Raw genomic sequence first — 21,389 nt, forward strand, 5'->3', positions numbered from 1 at the left:
TTAATGATAGCACTTATTGAGATGGTAATTGTAGAATTACTATCTTTTTATAATGTTTTTACTGGAATTAGTTTTTCTTTAAACATATTCTTCTTTTTAGTTAGATCCAGCTAAATTCTGTCCACCAGTCTCTTCCCACCATCACTTAACCCTCTGGTCTTGCAGCTGTATGCTGAAAGCAGACTCCTTAGTGTATAATAATCCTTATCATCTTTAAATGTCAGTGCAGTAGCTTTCAGAAGGTAACCAGCTCTCAGGGCCAAACAGCCAGAATAGAGCAGGACATGAGATGAACTGAGTAAGTAAGAGCTGAGACCACCATGACAGAAAAGAAGACTTCTCATCCCCCTTATAAATACATGGTGTTGGCCAAGAAAAAAGGAGGGCATGAGGAAAAGGGGAAAAAGCCAGGAGTGGGCAGTGTGCCCAAGGTGAGAAGTCAAGTCTCCTTGAGGGGATCTTCTCTGACAAGTAGGGGCAAACAATAGAAAAGCCAGGTGGTGATGCCTCCAGTGGCCATGGAGATGGAAGCAAAGTACTGCCATGAGCACGGAGGGAAGAGGCATTGACCAATGATTCACGACACCTTCAAGGACTCAGCCAACACATCTGGCTTCAAGTCCGCCTCCAGACCCAGTGGGCAGTAGAGTGTTTCCTGGGGAACAGAGGCTCAGTTATATGAGCTGGCAGACATGGCTGTGTCTAGAGAGAGGATTCCTCCATGGAGAGACCATCTCCACATCACCCTGATGATGGGAATGGGGCCCAAAAAGTTGTCAGCATTTTGGGAGGGCAACTTGAAGACTGCAGTGCTGGGTCTGCAGTACCTGTGGCTGGACTAAGACAGTCAGGATCACCTGAAGCATCTCCGCTTACACCCTACCTCACTATGCTCCCACTGACTGAGCCCAGGGTCGTCCTTACACCTGCATCCATAAACCGTTTGAACAGAGGCTGCAGACCAGCACAGAATCTCCAAATCAAAACTGTTCTCCTTTAAGCTCCTACAGCCCCGTTATTTTGTGTGCTTATTCTCGCATTTATTGCTTTGTACCTGGCACTGCAGCTTTATATATTCTTATCTTCCTACTAAAAATTTGCTTCTGAAGAAAATTTTAGATTTTCTGAGTTCATTGTGAATTTATTCTCTAAAACATTTTTGACTCATTTAAGTTCTTTGTCACACTATATGTTTTACTTTAAAAATTTCTTAAATTTGCTAACAAACAAAGTTAACATTTTCTTTTGTGTTGGCTGAATGCTCTCTTCACAGAGATTTTTAAGTCATAATTTTCTTAATTCTAATAAGTAAATACTTTATCCACTTCATAGTCTCTAATAATAATCCTTTTGAAGAGGTCCATTGCAGATTATTTATCATGTAAAACAATCTAAAAGTCTAACAACAATTGCTTTAATATATATCCATTATTATGTTATTTATTATTATACATAATTGATTTAATGTTACACATGTTATATTATATATGTGTATATGTATGTTATACATATAATATATGTATATACACATACATATAGCCCACACATCTGCATCATGGAATTAAATAGTTCGTCTTTCAAAATCATGATTATGTAGAGATTTTCACATCAGAATTACCCTGTTCCTAATGTTAGGTATATGAAAGACTGAATTTTGTATACCAAGAACAAAAAGAAAATACATGTACATGTCAGAAAACTCTGGACAAATTTATCGGGTGAAATTATAAGTGAAATGATATCTATTTGTAGTTTTCTCCTTCACAATTCTCCTGTATGTTCCCATATCTTTCTATGAACATATGCGGTGTATCATTTTAAATACCATCTCCCTGCCTGAATGTGATACTTGGTGCTGTGTTCTAGTCCATGTGCACTCCAGCCTTTTAAGCATTATTCCATCCCCTCAAGCCAGAGGCAGCAGAGGATTTCTTCTCTTTGATGCACACAGACCTTTCTTGCACTGACTCATATTTTTGTGTCATTCATTCAGAGAATACATACATTGGGGCGCCTGGGTGGCTCAGTCGGTAAGCGTCTGCCTTCGGCTCAGGTCATGATCCCAGGGTCCTGGGATCGAGCCCCGCATCGGGCTCCCTGCTCCATGGGAAGCCTGCTTCTCCCTCTCCCACTCCCCCTGCTTGTGTTCTCTCTCTCGCTGTCTCTCACTGTCAAATAAATAAAATCTTAAAAAAAAATACATATATTGACCACTCTGCAGTCGTCAAGTGTGAATTCTGTGCCCAATTTAATAGCAACAGTTTACTCTGTTTTAACAGGAGGAAGTAGTGAAGGTAAAAATAAATGTTTTTACATTTTTATTCTCACCCTGGGCACATAGCCAAGATCCAGACTCAATATAAGAGGGAAGGACCAATAGTGCTAATATCATATCGAATTATTATTTGTCTAAAAATGTAATTATAACATCTGTTTAAGGGTGAATGTTTTATATTATGATTTCATTCTGTATAATTTAATTTCATTTTAAATAGTAGAATAAGAAACGTAAGAAACAGATTAACTCATTAATGAAATTTAGATTCACTATCTAATTAGTAAAGTCTGTCGAGAAATAAAAGCACGACAGTGTGGCAACTTTGGAAGTGTACAGAACCCATTACTACTTAGTGTGTGGTGGACTTGCCATTACGGAGTCACAGTAGTCAGGGGTCTGGGTTCAAATCATGACTCCATGACTTAATAGCTCTATATCCTCATCCTGATCCTTTAATATCTGTGCATCACTTTCCTGCTTTGTAAACTGGGACATTAACAGCAACAAAGCTCCTAATGTTATTCTGATTAGATGTGTTAGTGCAGCTAAGCATTTAACACAGTGCCTGGCATAGACCTGGTGGTTATTATGTCCATTACTGTTTGAGTGACAGTGGTAGTAGATGGTGGTATTATCTGGAAGACCAGGCTTGGATTAAAAGCAATTAGGTTGTACCAGTAGATGGCTGTCATAACACAATTTCACCTACTCTTCAGTGTCAGGTCATCAGTCCAGTACACAATAATTACAGCCAGCTTCTGGTCAAACTTTGGACAGCATTTATTACACATTTATATTTTTTGAGCATATAAACTATTTTAGAAAATACTTATATTTTCAGCCTTGTCAAAGGAAGTTTTTTTAGATTACTCTGAGTAAGGGATGGAAAACAAAGAATAAATCATTTTTAAAGGCATCTGAAAATTACTTTACAAGTGGTAATGTATGTACAGACACACACAAAGCCACAGAACTAAGTAGATTTGACTTAAGCCTGTTTCTAAATGATATCCATCTTCAAGGCAAACCTATATAATTTTGTGAAACAGTTTAGACAATTTCATGAAATATGGTAATTGAAATAATGAGTGAAGTACTTAACATGGCTTTATGGAACATGGTGCCGCTCAGTAAATAGCCAGAATTGGAGAGTCATTTAAAGGTCTTTGTCTCTTACTTTTCAGTTTGACCATCTCTGCAGAGTGCCCAATGCAACTTGAGGATTTCCCGATGGATGCCCATGCTTGCCCTCTGAAATTTGGCAGCTGTAAGTTATTTTCACAAGTAAGAACCATGGATATACTTTCGGGGTTATTTCCACATTCATTGAGAATTTAAGTTCCATATGTGAATAAGCACGTTATGGGTGGCAGTCAGCTTGAGAAGACTGGAATGCTGTGGATTATTTATACCTTTGTCCTCGCAGACTAGTTTCCTTGTCTGTAACTGAGAGAATATGAGCGGAGGGACAAACCATCTAGAAGATGATCCTGGGGAAGTGTTTCCAGGCCTTCACCTGGCAGTTCTTTGTTGTTTTCACTTCTCAGATTGCAGGTTACCTCCCGCAAGGGGACACCCATTCCAGACCCACTTTCCAATACCCAGCCAATACCTTTTTTGTTGGATTGTAGTCATTGCTGTCTTAACACACTTCTTCTAGAGTGTTCATGAGAGCAATGACATTGTCATATTCACCCTCACTACTCACCTTGTGCACATATTGGGAAATGTGTTGCTTGAACAAATAATTATTCATTAGGTGAACATCTCTCTGATTCTAGTAGAAAGTCTTGAATTCCAGCCATGCCAGACAGTGCAGTGATGACACTGGCCCCTACATATGTCTGCAGGTTCATACTCACTTCTAAGATGTTGGAAGGCAGGGTTAGAACCAAACTCTTCCCTTCTTTCTTTAAGCTATCCCTTTATGCTCGTGCTATGTGAAGTTTTCATTTTTTAAAAATTTTTTTATAGTTATGTTAATCACCATACATTACATCATTAGTTTTTGATGTAGTGTTCCATGATTCATTGTTTGTGCATAACACCCAGTGCTCCACGCAGAATGTGCCCTCTTTAATACCCATCACCAGGCTAACCCATCACCCCACCCCCCTCCCCTCTAGAACCCTCAGTTTGTTTTTCAGAGTCCATCATCTCTCATGGTTCATCTCCCCCTCCGACTTACTCCCTTTCATTCTTCCCCTCCTGCTATCTTCTTCTTTTTCTTTTTTCTTAACATATGTTGCATTATTTGTTACAGAAGTACAGATCTGTGATTCAACAGTCTTGCACAATTCACAGCGCTCACCATAGCACATATGCTGCCCAATGTCTATCACCCAGCCACCCCATCCCTCCCACCCCCCACCACTCCAACAACCCTCCGTTTGTTTCCTGAGATTAAGAATTCCTCATATCAGTGAGGTCATATGATACACGTCTTTCTCTGATTGACTTATTTCACTCAGCATAACACACTCCAGTTCCATCCACGTCATTGCGAATGGTAAGATCTCATTCCTTTTGATGGCTTCAAATTTATTCCATTGTGTATACATACAACATCTTCTTTATCCATTCATCTGTCGATGGACATCTTGGCTCTTTCCACAGTTTGCCTATTGTGGACATTGCTGCTATAAACATCGGGGTGTACGTACCCCTTCGGATCCCTACATTTTTATCTTTGGGGTAAATACCCAGTAGTGTAATTGCTGGATCGTAGGGTAGCTCTATTTTCAAGTGTTTGAGGAACCTCCATACTGTTTTCCAGAGGGGTTGCACCAGCTTGCATTCCCACAAACTGTGTAGGAGGGTTCCCCTTTCTCTGCATCCCAGCCAACATCTGTCATTTCCGGACATGTTAATTTTAGCCATTCTGACTGGTGTGAGGTGGTATCTCATTGGGGTTTTGATTTGGATTTCCCTGATGCCGAGCGATGTTGAGCACTTTTTCCTGTGTCTGTTGGCCATTTGGATGTCTTCTTTGGAAAAATGTCTGTTCGTGTCTTCTGCCCATTTCTTGATTGGATTATTTCTTCTTTGGGTGTTGAGTTTGATAAGTTCTTTATAGATTTTGGATACTAGCCTTTATCTGATATGTCATTTGCAAATATTTTCTCCCATTCTGTCAGTTGTCTTTTGGTTTTCTGGACTGTTTCTTTTGCTGTGCAAAAGCTTTTTATCTTGATGAAATCCCAAGAGTTCATTTTTGCCCTGGCTTCCCTTGCCTTTGGTGATGTTTCTAGGAAGAAGTTGCTGCGGCTGAGGTCGAAGAGGTTGCTGCCTGTGTTCTCCTTTAGGATATTGATGGACACCTGTCTCACATTTAGGTCTTTCAACCATTTGGAGTCTATTTTTGTGTGTGGTGTAAGGAAATGGTCCAGTTTCATTCTTCTGCATGTGGCTGTCCAATTTTCCCAGCACCATTTGTTGAAGAGACTGTCTTTTTTCCATTGGACATTCTTTGCTGCTTTGTCAAAGATAAGTTGACCATAGAGTTGAGGGTCCATTTCTGGGCTCTCTATTCTGTTCCATTGATCAAAGTGTCTGTTTGTGTGCCAGTACCATACTGTCTTGATGATGACAACTTTGTAATAGAGCTGGAAGTCCGGAATTGGGAAGCCGCCAGCTTTGCTTTTCTTTTTCAATACTCCTCTAGATATTCGGGGTCTCTTCTGGTTCCATACAAATTTTAGGATTATTTGTTCCATTTCTTTGAAAAAAGTGGATGGTATTTGGATGGAGATTGCATTGAATGTGTAGATTGCTCTAGGTAGCATTGACACCTTCACAATGTTTGTTCTTCCAAGAGCATGGAAAGTTTTTCCATTTCTTTGTGTCTTCTTCAATTCCTTTCATGAGTATTTTATACTTTTCTGAGTACAGATCCTTTGCCTCTTTGGTTAAATTTATTCCTAGGTATCTTATGGTTTGGGGTGCAATTGTAAATGGGATTGACTCCTTGATTTGTCTCTCTTCTGTCTTGTTGTTGGTGTATAGGAATGCCACTGATTTTTGTGCATTGATTTTATATCCTGCTACTTGACTGAATTCCTGTATGAGTTCTAGCAGTTTTGGGGTGGAGTCTTTTGGGTTTTCCACATACAGTATCATATCATCTGCAAAGAGTGAGAGTTTGACTTCCTCTTTGCAGATTTGGATGCCTTTGATTTCTTTTTGTTGTCTGATTGCTGTGGCTAGGACTTCTAATACTATGTTGAAAAGCAGTGGTGATAGTGGACATCCCTGCCGCGTTCCTGACCTTAGGGGAAAAGCTCTCAGCTTTTCTCCATTGAGAATGATATTCGCTGTAGGTTTTTCATAGGTGGCTTTTATGATATTGAGGTATGTACCCTCTATCCCTATACTCTGAAGAGTTTTGTTCAAGAAAGATGCTGTACTTTGTCAAATGCTTTTTCTGCATCTATTGAGGGGATCATATGATTCTTGTTCTTTCTTTTGTTAATGTATTGTATCACGTTGATTGATTTGCGGATGTTGAACCAACCTTGCAGCCCAGGGATAAATCCCACTTGGTCATGGTGAATAGTCCTTTTAATGTACTGTTGGATCCTATTGGCTAGTATGTTGGTGAGAATTTTTGCATCCATGTTCATCAAGGATATTGGCTGTAATTCTCCTTTTTGATGGGATCTTTGTCTGGTTTGGGGATCAAGGTAATGCTGGCCTCATAAAATGAGATTGGAAGTTTTCCTTCCATTTCTATTTTTTGGAACAGTTTCAGGAGAACAGGTATTAATTCTTCTTGAAATGTTTGGTAGAATTCCCCTGGGAAGCCATCTGGCCCTGGGGTTTTGTTTGTTGGGAGATTTTTGACAACTGCTTCAATTTCCTTAGGGGTTATAGGTCTGTTCAGGTTTTCTCTTTCTTCCTGGTTCAGTTTTGGTCGTTGATACATCTCTAGGAATGCACCCATTTCTTCCAGGTTATCTAATTTGCTGGCATAGAGTTGCTCAAAATATGTTCTTTTAATTGTTTGTATTTCCTTGGTGTTGGTGGTGATCTCTCCTCTTTCATTCGTGATTTTGTTGATTTGGGTCATTTCTCTTTTCTTTTTGATAAGTCTGTCCAGGGGTTTATTAATCTTGTTAATTCTTTCAAAGAACCAGCTCCTAGATGCGTTGATCTGTTCTACTGTTCTTTTAGTTTCTAGTTCATTGATTTCTGCTCTGATCTTTATGATTTCTCTTCTCCTGCTAGGTTTAGGCTTTATTTGCTGTTCTTTCTCCAGCTCCTTTAGGTGTAGGGTTAGGTTGTGTATTTGAGACCTTTCTTGTTTCGTGAGAAAGGCTTGTATTGCTATATACTTCCCTCTCAGGACTGCCTTTGCTGTATCCCAAAGATTTTGAACAGTTGTGTTTTCATTTTCATTGGTTTCCATGAATTTTTTTAGTTCTTCTTTAATTTCCTGGTTGACCCATTCATTCTTTAGTAGGATGCTCTTTAGCCTCCATGTATTTGAGTTCTTTCCGACTTTCCTCTTGTGATTGAGTTCTAGTTTCAAAGCATTGTGCTCTGAAAATATGTAGGGAATAATCCCAATCTTTTGGTACTGGTTGAGTCCTGATTTGTGACCTAGGATGGGATCAATTCTGGAGAATGTTCCGTGGGCACTAGGGAAGAATGTGTATTCCGTTGCTTTGGGACGGAATGTTCTGAATATGTCTGTGAAGTCCATTTGGTCCAGTGTGTCATTTAAAGTCTTTATTTCCTTGCTGATCTTTTGCTAAGATGATCTGTCCATTTCAGTCAGGGGGGTGTTAAAATCCCCCACTATTATTGTATTGTTGTAAATGTGTTTCTTTGCTTTTGTTATTAATTGCCTTATATAATTGGCTGCTCCCTTGTTAGGGGCATAGATATTTACAATTGTTAGATCTTCTTGTTGGATAGACACTTTAAGTAGGATAGCTTGTCCTTCTTCACCTCTTATTACAATCTTTGTTTTAAAATCTAATTTGTCTGATATAAGGATTGCCAACCCAGATCTCTTTTGGTGTCCATTAGCATGGTAAATGGTTTTCCACCCCCTCACTTTCAATCTGGGGGTGTCTTTGGGTCTAAAATGAGTCTCTTGCAGACAGCATATTGATGGGTCTTGTTTTTTCATCCAATCTGATAGCCTGTGTCTTTTGATTGGGGCATTGAGCCCATTTACATTCAGAGTAACTATTGAAAGGTATGAATTTAGTGTCATTGTATTGCCTGTTAGGTGACTGTTACTGTATATTGTCTGTGTTCCTTTCTGATCTATGCTGCTTTTAGGCTCTCTCTTTGCTTAGAGGACCCCTTTCTATATTTCTTGTAGAGCTGGTTTCGTGTTTGCAAATTCCTTTAGTTTTTGTTTGTCCTGGAAGCTTTTTATCTCTCCTTCAATTTTCAATGAGAGCCTAGCTGGATATAGTATTCTTGGCTGCATATTTTTCTCATTTAGCACTCTGAAGATATCATGCCAGTCCTTTCTGGCCTGCCAGGTCTCTGTGGATAGGTCTGTTGCCAATCTAATATTTCTACCATTGTAGGTTACATATCTCTTCTCCCGAGCTGCTTTCAGGATTTTCTCTTTGTCTCTGAGACTCGTAAGTTTTACTATTAGATATCGGGGTGTTGACCTATTTTTATTGATTTTGAGACGGGATCTCTGTGCCTCCTGGATTTTAATGCCTGTTTCCTTCCTCACATTAGGGAAGTTCTCTGCTATTATTTGTTCCAATATACCTTCTGCCCCTCCCTCTCTTTCTTCTTCTTCTGGGATCCCAATTATTCTAATGTTGTTTCATCTTATCGTATCGCTTATCTCTCGAATTCTGCCCTCGTGATCCTGTAGGGATCTCTCTCTTTTTCTCAGCCTTTTTATTTTCCATCATTTGGTCTTCTATATTGCTGATTCTGTCTTCTGCCTCATTTATGCTAGCAGTTAGTGCCCCCATTTTTGATTGCACCTCATTAATAGCCTTTTTGTTTTCAACTTGGTTAGATTTTAGTTCTTTTATTTCTCCAGAAAGGGTTTCTCTAATAACTCCATAACGCTTTTTCAAGCCCAGCTAATATCTTTAATGTCATGATTCTGAACTCTAGGTCAGACATCGTACTAATGTCCATATTGAGTAGGTCCCTGGCAGACGGTACTACCTCTTGTTCTTTTTGCTGAGGTGATTTTTTTTGTCTTGTCATTTTGTCCAGAGGAGAATAGATGAATGAGAGAACAAAATGCTAACAGGTTAACAATGTCCCCAGCAAATATACTCTAAACAAATCATAAAAGACCTGAAACCAGGGGAAAAGAAAGGGAAAGAAAGAAAAAAGAAAGAAAAAAAATGAAAAAGTAAAAACAAAAACAGAACAATACAAAAAAACGTAATATGATCAAATATGATCAGGCTAGTGCATAGATCAGTGCCACACACTTGATTTTAGATGTATTTTGGTCTGTTAGAAAAAAGTGCCTCCTAAAATTTTAAAGGAAGAAAGACTTATATATGTACAAAATAAGGGTTGATACAATGAAGGGGTGGAAGATGACTGTAAAGATGAAAATTATAAAAGATTTTATAAAAGGAATTTATAAGAAGTTGTTTGAAAAAAAGAAGATTTAAAAAAAAAGAAAAAAAAAGAATGTGATCAGGCAGGAGACTAGAACAAAGCCATACACTAGTGTATTAGGGTATATTTTGATCTGTTAGAAGAAACTGTATCTCAAAATTGTAAAGAGAGAACAACTTATATATATATGCCAAAAATAAGGGTAACTACTATGAAGGGATAAAATATGACTCTAAAAATGAAAAATAAAAAATGTTTTTTTTTAAAAAAGGGATTGATAAGATGTTGGTTGAAAAAGGGAAAAAAAAAAGTGAAAAAAATTTAACTTTAAAAACCGAATGAATCATGGTAAAAAAGGCATGAATTCTATGTGCAGTATTCCCCTAGCGCTGGAGTTCTCCCGTTCTCCTTGATCGGTAAAATTGGTCTTGGCTTGCTGGCTGTTCGTGCTGATCTTCTCCGGGAGGGACCTGTTGCCGTGGTTCCCAAATGTCTTTGCCGGAGGCGGAATTGCCCCGCCCTTGTTGGTCTGGGCTAAGCAAGCTGCTCGGGTTTGCTCTCAGGAGCTTTTGTTCCCTACAAGCTCTCGGTACAGCTTTGGAGGACCAGGACGAAAATGGTGGCCTCCCAATCTCCGCCCGGAGGAGCTGAGAGCTCGGGGCCCCGCTCCTCAGTGCGCCCCCAGAGAAAACCAGTCACTCCTGTTTCCCCAGTCTCCGGCCGCACTCCGTGCTCACCCGGCCTGTGACCGAGCATTTCTATCTCTGGCACCAGACCCCGTGTGGAGTCTCCAAACTCAGCAGATCCCTGTGGTGCGCTCCCGCGCCTCTCCTCCCAGGGGAGGAAGGGGAGTCTCCCCACCTCTGCCGCTTGTTGGGTCCCTGCTGGAGGAGCAGTGGCCCGACTGGGACGCGGATCACAGTTTATGGCAGCCCCGAGCTGAGAACCCGCGCCTCGGCTCCGTCTCTGCAGCCGGCTTCCCTGCTCCAATACCTGGGAGCTCTGTGGCACTCAGGCATCTCCGGTTTTTCTGTGACCCCGAGGGTCCTGAGACCACACTGTCCCACGAGGGTTCCACCCCCCACTTAGCCACTGGAGCGATGTCCCTCAGCGGAGCCGACTTCTAAAAGTCCGATTTTGTGCTCCCTGGCTCTATTACTTGCCAGAAGGAGCCGACAGAGGCCCCCTCCCCCGCCGTCTATCCTCCCAAATGTCGCCTCGGATTCACTTCTCTGCACGTCCTACCTTCCAGTAAGTGGTCGCTTCTCTGTTCAGAGAGTTGTTGCTACTCTCTTCTTCGATCTCCTGTTGAGTTCGTAGGTGTTCAGAATGGTTTGATCCCTATTCAGCTGAATTCCTGAGACCAGACGAAATCCAGGTCTCCTCCTCCTCCGCCATCTTGCTCCGCCGAAATTTTCATTTTTGAAAGCAGAAGAATGTGCTCTTTGAGATTGAGCATCAATTTGTATTAAGGTACTACATTTTTTTATAATCTATAAACCAATATTGTTACATTATTATTAATTAAGGTCCATAGTTTATGTTAAGGTTCGCTCTTGTGTTGTATATTCTATACGTTTTGATAAGTTTATAATGTCATGTATACACCATTATATTATTGTACAAAGTCGTTTCACTGCCCTTAGAATCCTTTGTACTCCACTAATTCACCCTCCCTTCCCTCAGTCCCTAACAACTACTGATCTTTTGACTGTATCCATAGTTTTTCCTTTTCCAGAATGTCATACAGTTGGAATCATATAGTATGCAGCCTTGTCAGATTGCTGCTTTTACTTGGTAATATGTATTTATGGTTTCTCCATGCCTTTCATGTCTGAAGAACTTATGTCCTTTTAGTGCTAAGTAATATTCCATCGTCTGGTTGTACCATAATTTATCCATTCACCTGTTGAATGAGATCTTGGTTGCTTCCACATTTGGGCAATTATGAAGAAAGCTGCTGAAAACATCTGTGTGCAGGTTTTTGTGTGGACATACATTTTCAATTCCTTTGGTTAAATATCAAGAAGCACCAGTGGTGGATCATATAGTTTCAATATGTTTAGCTGTATAAGAAATTGACTAATTGTCATTCCCACCAGCAAAGAATGAGAGTTCCTCTTGCTCCACATCTTCATCAGCATTTGGTGTTATCAGTATTCTGAATTTTATCTATTCTAATAGGTGTGTAATGGTATCTTATTTTAATTTATAATATCCTTATGACATATGATACTGAATAGCTTTTCATATGTTTATTTGCTATCCATTTATGGTGTTTTGGTGAGGTGTCTGTTCAAGGCTTTTCCCCATTTTTAATCTGGTTGTTCATTTTCTTATTGTTTAGTTTAAAGAGTTCTTTGTATATTTTGTGTATCAGTTCTTTATCAGATATGTGTTTTGCAAATATTTCCCCAAGTCTACAGCTTATCCTCTCATTTTCTTGACAGTGTCTTTCATCTAGCAGACATTTATAATTTTCATGAAGTCTAGCTTATTAATTCTTTAATGGATCATGTCTCTGATGTATCTAAAAACTAAGGTTATCAAAAAAATCTATATCTAGATTTTCTTCTGTGTTATCATCTGAGAGTTTTATAGTTTTGCATTTTATGCATGAGTCTGTGGTCTATTTTGAGTTAATTTTTGTGAAGATAGAAGGTGTATGTGTAGATCCTCCTTTTTTTAAATTTGCATGTGGCTGTCTAGTTGTTTCAGCACCATTTGTTGAAAAGACTATCTTTAATCCATTGTATTGCCTTTACTCCTTTGTCAAAGACCAGTTGACTTGGTTTGTGTGGGTCTATTTTTGAGCTTTCTAATCTGTTCCGTTGATCTATTTGCCTATTCTTTTGCCAATACTACATTGTCTTCCTACTATAACTTTATACTAAGTCTTGAAGTTGGGTAGGGTCAGTTCTCTGACTTCGCTCTTCTTCAGTATTGTGCTGGCCATTCTTTTGCCCCTCCACATAAACTTTAGAGTCAGTTTGTCAGTATCTACAAAATAACTTGCTGGGATTTTTATTGTTATTGCATTGGATCTATAGATCAAGTAGGGAAAAACTGACATCTTGACATAATTTAGGCCTCCTATTCATGAACATGAAATAACTCCATTTGTTTAGTTCTTCTTTGATTTCTTTCATTAGAGTGTTGTATCTTTCTTTATATAAGCCAGATTACCTTGGCACCAGAACCAAAGATATTGCAAAAATGGTAAAACTTTGGATCAGTATCCCTCATGTATAGAGACACACAAAAAAATCCTTGACAAAGTACTAGTACATTGGATTCAACAATAAAGTGAATAGTACACAATGACCAAGACCAAGTAGTTTATTCCAGAGATGCAAGACTGAGTTATAATTCACTATTTTAACATTGTAAACAAGAAAACTAACATAATGGGGGCGCCTGGGTGGCTTAGTTGATTAAGCATCTGACTCTTGGTTTCAGCTCAGGTCATGATCTCAGGGTTGTGAAATCAAGCCTCGTGTCAGGCTCTGCAATGGGTGTGGAGCCTGCTTGGGATTCTATTTCTCTCTTCTTCCTCTGCCCTTACCCTGGCTCACACACACTCTCTCTCTGAAAAAAATAAAATCCTAAAAAAAAAAAGAAAACTAACATAATAATGTCAATTGATGCAGGAAAAACATTCTCAGAAAACTAGTAATAGATGGGAAATTCCTGAATTTGATAAAATATTTCTACAAACAACCACAATGAAAAGCTATAAATATTACACTTAATGTAAAAAAAAAAAAAAAAAAAGACTGAATAGTTTCCTAAGACTGAGAATAAGGAATTGATGTCTGCTTTCACCAATTTTACTCAACATAATGCTGGAAATTCTAACCTGTGCAATAAGACAAGAAAGGGAAATAAAAGTGTGCAGATTAGAAAAAAAAGACGGGATTTTTACTTGTTAATCTTTGTATCTTTCATTTCCTTGTCCTGTCATTACATTAGTTTAGGACTAGCATTTTCCTGTCTAGTTGTTTCACATCAATTCTTGAGAAAGAGGTATTGAAATCTCCAAATATAATTGTGCATTTGTGTATTTCCACTTTCAGTTCAATCAGTTTTTGCTTCACATATTTTTCAGCTATTATTTGGTGAATACACATGGGATTGTTATGTCTTCTTGGTGGATTTGTATAATATCCTTCTCTGTCTCTGGTAATTTTCTTTGTTTTAAAGTCAGCCTAATATCCACATAGCCACTCTTGCTTTCTTTTTGAATAATGTTTGAATGGTAATTTTTTTTCTTATTTTTACTCTCAACACTTATATGTCATTATGTGAAAATAAGTTTCTTGTAGACAGCATATAGCTAGATCAGATTTTTGAATTAACTTTGTCAGTCTGTGTCTTTTAATTGGTGTATTTTCATCATTTACATATAATGTATCTATTGATATGTTAGTGCTTAAGTCTGCCATTTTATTTATTTATTTTTGGTTTTGTTCTTTATTTTTCTCATTTCTCTATTTTCTTTTTTCTGCCTTCCTGTTGGTTAGCTGGACAATTATTATGATTATTATATTATTAAATTTTTATTTGCTTATAGTATTTTTTCTATACAGTTTTTCCTCAATTTATAATGGGATTGCATCTTGATAAACTCATTGTAAGTTAAAAATATTGTAAGTTGAAAATGCATTTATTATACCTAATCTATAGAACATTATACCTTAACCTAGCTTACCTTAAATGTTCTCAGAGCACTTACATTAGCTGACAGTTGGACTAAATCATCTAATACAAAGCCTATTTTATTATAAAGTGTTGAATATCTCATGCAATTTATTGAATACTATACAAAAATGAAAAACAGAATGGTTGCATGGGCATAGAATGGTTGTAAATGTGTCAATTGTTTACCCTTGTGATCATGTGGTTGATTGGGAGCGGTGGCTCAGTGCCACAGCTCAGAACCACATATTGCTAGCCTGGGAAAAGATCACAATTCAAAATTTGAAGTGAGGTTGCTACAAAGTACATACTGTTTTTGTACCACCATGATGAAAAGTCATAAGTCAAACCATCTTAAGTTGGGAACTCTGTATGTTTTTGTATAGCTTTTTTAGTTGTTGCTGTAGTTGTTTACATACAGTTGACCCTTGAGCAATATCACAGAGGTACCAACTTCCCACACAGTTTAAAATCCATGTATAACTTTTGACTCAACAAAACTTAATTACTAATAGCCCACTGTTTACTGGAAGCCTTACCAATAACCTAAACAGTCAATTTACACATATTTTGTACTTACAGGTATTATATACTGTATTCTTACAATAAAGTGAGCCAGAGAAAAGAAAATGTTATTAAGAAAATCATAAGGAAGAGAAAATACATTTATAGTATTGTACTATACTGATATAAATAAAACCCATGTATTAGTGGACCTACATGTTTATACGCATGTTGTTTAAGGGTCAACTGTATATATAACTTATCAAAATTTACTGGTGTCTTCATTTTCCCAGATCAAATGAAAAATAAAAACCTTATCTCCCTTTATATGTGCTTATCTTCCCATAATTATAATACAGTTGCCTAAAGATGTTCTTTTTGTTTGAGTTACAAACTCAAGACAAGAAGGAAATTCTATTATATTTACCCATATTTTTACACTGTGTTCTTTTTTATTTTAAGTGTTCCAAGATTTCTTCTTTAAAACTAAGTTATTTTATAATAAAATAATAAAAATAATAACACGATAAAATATTTTATAATAGAACTTATTTTATAACTGCTTAGCAAACTTCCTTTAGCCATTTTTTAGGAGAGACTACTGGCAATAAATTCTCTTTGTTTTTCTTCATCTGAAAATGTTTTGATTTTTCCCTTCATACCTGATGGATATTTTCACCAGTTATATTCTGTTCTGATAGTTCTTTGACACTTGAAAAATGTGCTACTTTATTCTTGCTTCCTTATGAGAAATCTGATGCCATTCAAATCATTTTTCGCTTATAGATAAGATGTCATTTTTCTCTGGTTGCTTTCAAGATTTTTTTCTTTGTCTTTAGTTTTCAGAAGTTTAACTATGATGTGTATTGGTATAGATTTCTTTGGGTTTATCTTGCTTGGGCCTTGCTCAGTTTCTTGAACCTATAGATTTTTGCCAAATTTAGAAGTTTGAGCAATTATTTCTTTGAATACTCCTCTTTCTCTTCTCTTTTCCTAAATCCAATGTCATGAATATTAGATACTTTTTTATATCCCCATAAGTTCTGAAGCTCTTTTCATTTTTTCCTGTTTTCTCCATTTTTCATATTATTTAATTTCTGTTTTATCTTTCAGTTTACTAATTCTTTCCTTTATTCCCTCCATCCTGCTTATGAATTCATGTATTGAGCTTTGTATTATGGTCATTGTATTTTTCAGTTCTGTGAAGTTTAATTTGTCTATCATCTTGACTGGGTCATGGCAAGCCCAGATATTTGGTCAAACATTATTCTGTGCGATGTCTGTTAGGATGCTTTTGGACAAGATTAACATTTAAATTAATAGACTGAGTGAAGCAGATTGCCTTTTCTAATGTGGGTGGGTCTCATTCAATTAGCTGGAGTCCTGAACAGAACAGAAAGGTTGACCTTCCTATGATAAGGGGAAACTCCTCCTGCCTGACTGCCTTCATCAGGACCATTGGTCTTTTCCTGCCTTTGGGTTCAAACTGTAAACATCAGCTCTTGGGTTTCTGGCCAGCCAGTTCTCAAACTAGAACTATACCATCAGCTTTCCTGGGTCTCCAGCTTGCTGACTGCACGACTTCTCATTTTCACATGAGCCAATTTCTCATAATAAATTTTTTTAAAAAGAATATCGCTTCTCGGCCTTTTGGCTAAGATCAAGCGTAAAAAAGAATATCTATCTATGTTCTATTGGTTCTATTTCTCTGGAGACTAATACATATATTGGTTCTGAGAAGTGGGTGCTGCTATAACAAATAATTAAAAATGTGGATGTTTCCTAAAAAAAATAAAAGAAAATGTGTACGTGTCCTTAGAATTGGATAATAGGTAGAGGCTGGAGAGTATTGTGGTGCATGATAGAAAGGGTGATTCTGGTGAGAGCTCAGAAGGAAAAAAGGAGAGCTGGAGAGAAAGCCCTTCATCTTCTTAGAGAATCCATAAATAATCATGAACAGACTGCTGGTAGACATATGGTGTGAAAGGTCTTCTGGTGAGGTCTCAGCAGAAATGAGGGACAAGTTAGAGGAAACTGGAGGAAAGGCAGTCCTTGTTACAAATTGACTAAATTGTGTTCAAGGCAGTTGGCTGAATTGTGTTCTAGTGTTTCATGGAAGGTAGAATTTGTGAGCAATGACACTGGATATTTAGTTGAGATTTCTAGCAAAGTGTTGAGTTCCTCCTCACTGCTTATAGCAAAACATGAGAAGCAAGTGATGAATGCAAGAAGGAATTGTTAAGCAAAAAGGAACTAGAATTTGAAGATTTGGAAAATCCTTAGCCTGCCCATATTGTGAAAAACGAGGAAGCTTGTTATGGAGAGAACACCAACAGTGTGACTGGACAATTACTTCATAAAATTGACACCCATGATGTTGATCGGCTGTCTCAACATAAACCAGGAAGAATGACTCCGAAGTCAATTCAGAGCTGATGGCTGCCAGTACCATCACAGGCCTCAGTTTCAAAGGGCAGAACTGCCAACCTGCAGAGCTGTATGGGCAGAGCCCTTACAGAGAGCCTTGACAGCAGCACCCCAGTTGGGGTGATGCTGGCACCCCACTGGGCCCGGAGGGCAGAGCACTGAATCAAAGAGGAAGGTTCTCAGGCCGTAAGAATGTGCTTTGCTAGGTTTGGGACTTGCCTGGGACTCATCACCCCTTTCCTTCTGATTTCTTTTTTGGAATGGGAGTGTCTATCCTCTGCCTGTCCCACCATTGTGTTTTGGAAGCACATAATTTGTGTGGTTTCACAAACTTACAGCTGAAGAAGAATTTTACCTCAGGATGAACTGAGTCTCACCATATCTGATTTAGATGAGACTTTGGACTTTAGATGTTGGAGTTGATGCTGGAATTAGTTAAGGTTTTGTGGCTATTGGGATGGAATGGAAATATTTTGCATGCAGGAAGGACATGAATTTGAGGGGGCAGTGGGAGCAGAGTGCTCTGTTCTGAATTGTGTCCTCTCCCCCCATTCCTATGTTGAAACCCTAATCCCCGATATTACTGTGTGTGGAGACAGAGCACAATTAAGCAACAAACACTTAACACAGACAGAGATTAAGATTAAGTGAAGTCATAAGAGTGGAACTGTAATCCAACAGGATTGGTGCCCTTAGAAGAAGAGGAAGAGGGAGAAATCTCGCTCTCTCTGCAAACACACGCAATGAGGAAAAGTCGTGTGAACACACGGCAGAAAGGCAGCCATTTGCAAGCCAGGAAGAGAACTCTCGCCAGAAACAAATTTGCTGGCACCTTGGTCTTGGACTTCCCAGCCTCTAGATCTGTCAGAAAATAAATCGTGGTAGTTTAACTACCCAGACTATGGCATTTTGTCGCGGTAGCCCAAGCAGACCAACACAACTTCTAAAACTGCTGTTTGGTCTTTCCTTGTTTCTTCAGTTTCTTTGCAGAGACCTTATAATTTCTCTTTTGTTTCAAGCATATTTGTAATTGGTCATTGCAGCCTTTTATGATGGCTGCTTCAAAAATTCTTTGTCAGGTAATCCTAATATCTCTGCCATATTTGTTTTGGTATGTATTGCTTTTTTTTATTCAGTTTGATCATCCTAGTAGTTGTTGGTATGATAAATAATTTTCTGTTGGAACCTGGACATTTTGTGTATTGTGTCATGAGACTCTTACTCAAGTCTTCTGTTTTAGCTTGCTTTTTTTTTTTTCTTTTTAACACTGCTCTGGCAGGGAAAGATGCAGCATAGCCTCATTACTGCCGGAGGGGGTAGAAGTCCAGGTTCTCCACTCAACACCCATGACACAGGGTGCGCCCTTTATTCCTGCTGGGTGGGTGCAGAATTTCCAGCTTCATACCAGGTCTCCACAGACACCAAGTGGGGTAGGGTGGCCTCACTAGCACTGAGCAGTAGCAGAAGTCTCAATTTTTATTAATTCTCTGCTAACACAGCTCCAGCAAGGAGCAGGAAGGACCTGCTACTCCTGGATTAATGTGGACCTCCAGGTTCCCCACATGGCTGCCAGCACACTATAAGGAATGGGTGTCATTACTTCCTAGCAGGAATGAAGGTGCTGGTTCCCTTCTCTGATGCCACTACACTGGTGGGTTGGGTATCTGATGGGAGTGGAAGTCTGGGCTCTCCACTTTCTTTTTGGTTTGTGGTCAGGCAGGACTGCAATTTTTCTGTGATGTTTGACTGGACTTCTCCAGTTATTGTCTAAAAGTTTTCTGTCTTGATAAGCTGACCCTTTCCTGGTCCTTGGGCTAGAGAGAGCACAGGCTTATGGTAGTGGTGTTACTGTGTTTTGTCTATGCCCGTTGTGTTTCTGGGTTGCTAATCTTCTTGGGCTCCCAGTCTGGGATGTATATGGCAAGAATAAAACCACAGAACCCACTACTGGGACATCCATTGGGTCCCAAGATCCCAAGACATGTCTGCCTTATTCTTTCTAGCTTTCAGATTCTTCGTATATTTTATATCACGTCCAGGTTTTCTAGTTATATTTAGTGGGGGGATTAGGGGAAAACACATATCCATTTTCCTGGAAGTAGAAATCCCCTTACATGTATTTTTATTTTTATTGGTACTTTCTAGATTTCTTGAATTTCTAAATTTGTCTTTCATCAAACTTGAGGAATACTGGCCATTGTTTCTTCTAATATTTTTCTGTTCCATCCTCCTTTTTCCATCTGGAGTTCTAATTATATTCATTTTTTAAAGAATTTTCTTTCTTTATTCTTTATATTGGATGATTTATATCAGTCTGTCTTCAAGTTCACTGACTTTTTTAAAAAAAGATTTCTTATTTATTTATGAGAGAGAGGGAGAGAGTATGAGGGGGGAGGGGCAGAGGGTGAAGCAGACTCCCCACTGAGCAGGGAGTCTGATGTGGGACTCAATCCCAGGACCCAGAGATCATGACCTGAGCTGAAGGCAGATGTTTAATCAACTGAGCCACCCAGGCACCCCCAAGTTCACCACCTTGTTTGTCATTTTCAATCTTCTGCTAAATTCATACAGTAGATTTTTTATTTAGTATCTTTGTCAGTTTTAGAATTTGTATGTGGTTCTTTTAAGTAGTTTCAGTGTCTCTGCTAGACTTACTCTTGGTTTTTCATTACAGAACATTACATTTTTTTCCTTTACACTCTTAAGCATAACCATATAAGCTGCTCTAAAATCCTTGCGTGCTAAATCCAGGATTTGAATCCTCTTGGGATCGTTCCACATTGATCCTCTTTTCTCTTGAGTATGGATCATATTTTCCTGTTTCTTTTACATTTAATATTTGAGTTCTTTCCTGAATATTTCAGTGTTATATCGCAGAGACTGGATTATGCTCTAGGTATGCGTAATTCAGCGGTACGTGTAGATATCTGGGTAGAGTTTACATACATCCATTACATTAAATTTGGGGCTTCTCTGTTGCTCTTTCCTTTCCAGGATTTTATACCTCATTTTTCAGATGTGCTGTTTTGATAGCTCTAGACTCTTTCTTTTGGTTCTTCAAGCCAGTAAGACCAAGGGATGTATCTAAGCCTTAGTTACCTCACAGCTCTGACTCAAAGCTTTTTAAGTAAAAAGGCATTCCCTTCTTCCAAGTGGCAACTCTCTCCAGTTTCTTCCTGTTTGTTCACTCTCCAGGGCCTAACTATTAACTCCAGAGTTAATAGTTGTGACCTGATTACAACCACAGGTAAGGGGAAGTTTGTTTGACTCCAGGGGTTTCCTTTTCTATTACTTCTATCATTTCAAAGAGATTTTTGGAATTAGGAGAGGTGACTGTGTGTGATGAGCCAAAGGTTTAGGTTGGATGGAGATAATATATATTTTTTTCAAACTATGAAATTAAATGTACATTTATTTGGGGGAAGCAGTATAATGGAAGGGGATTTTCACCAGGATTTATTTAAGTCATTTGTTGCCAGGGGGTGGCTGTGCACATCAGTACTTGACAAAGCCTTCAAAAGATCCCTACGACATCTTTTTTGGGAATTACTGATTCATGTCCCTGAAGGGAAATGAATTGTTCATGTCCCCAAGAAGAAAATGAGTTGTATGACTTAAAATTATACCCCTCTTTGCATATGAAAATTATGTCCTTGATTTGATCAAAGGCAAAACACTGAAAGTAAAATTGTCATTTTTTTCATCATTAGTTAAGTTCAAGTTAATATGATATTCAGATATAATGACAATGGTGTGCAGGACAGGCAGCACAAAAACAATGTTTGGTGAAAGAAAATATGTGACCCTCTAAATCCTTCTTCGCTAAATTATCTCATATTCAACAGCCAACCGACTGCAGTTAAGTCATTTATTGCATTCCAAGATAAAATACACATTTGATAGGATCTCATCA

At 38.4% G+C, this 21,389-nt stretch overlaps 1 protein-coding gene across 1 annotated transcript in view; it reads left to right on the forward strand.

The window, feature by feature from the left end:
• Window positions 1-21,389, forward strand: part of GABRA5 (gamma-aminobutyric acid type A receptor subunit alpha5) — a 90,191-nt gene that overhangs the window by 48,749 nt on the left and 20,053 nt on the right. Inside the window, exon 5 of the mRNA XM_028087276.2 lies at window positions 3,463-3,545. Coding sequence (XP_027943077.1) covers window positions 3,463-3,545 — 83 coding nt within the window. The remainder of the gene's footprint in view (window positions 1-3,462; window positions 3,546-21,389) is intronic.

Source organism: Eumetopias jubatus, unplaced genomic scaffold, assembly GCF_037043125.1.
Source record: "Eumetopias jubatus isolate StellerSeaLion01/CBP00866 unplaced genomic scaffold, mEumJub1_p1.0 scaffold_7, whole genome shotgun sequence".
In the NCBI taxonomy this organism is placed as follows: Eukaryota; Metazoa; Chordata; class Mammalia; order Carnivora; family Otariidae; genus Eumetopias; species Eumetopias jubatus.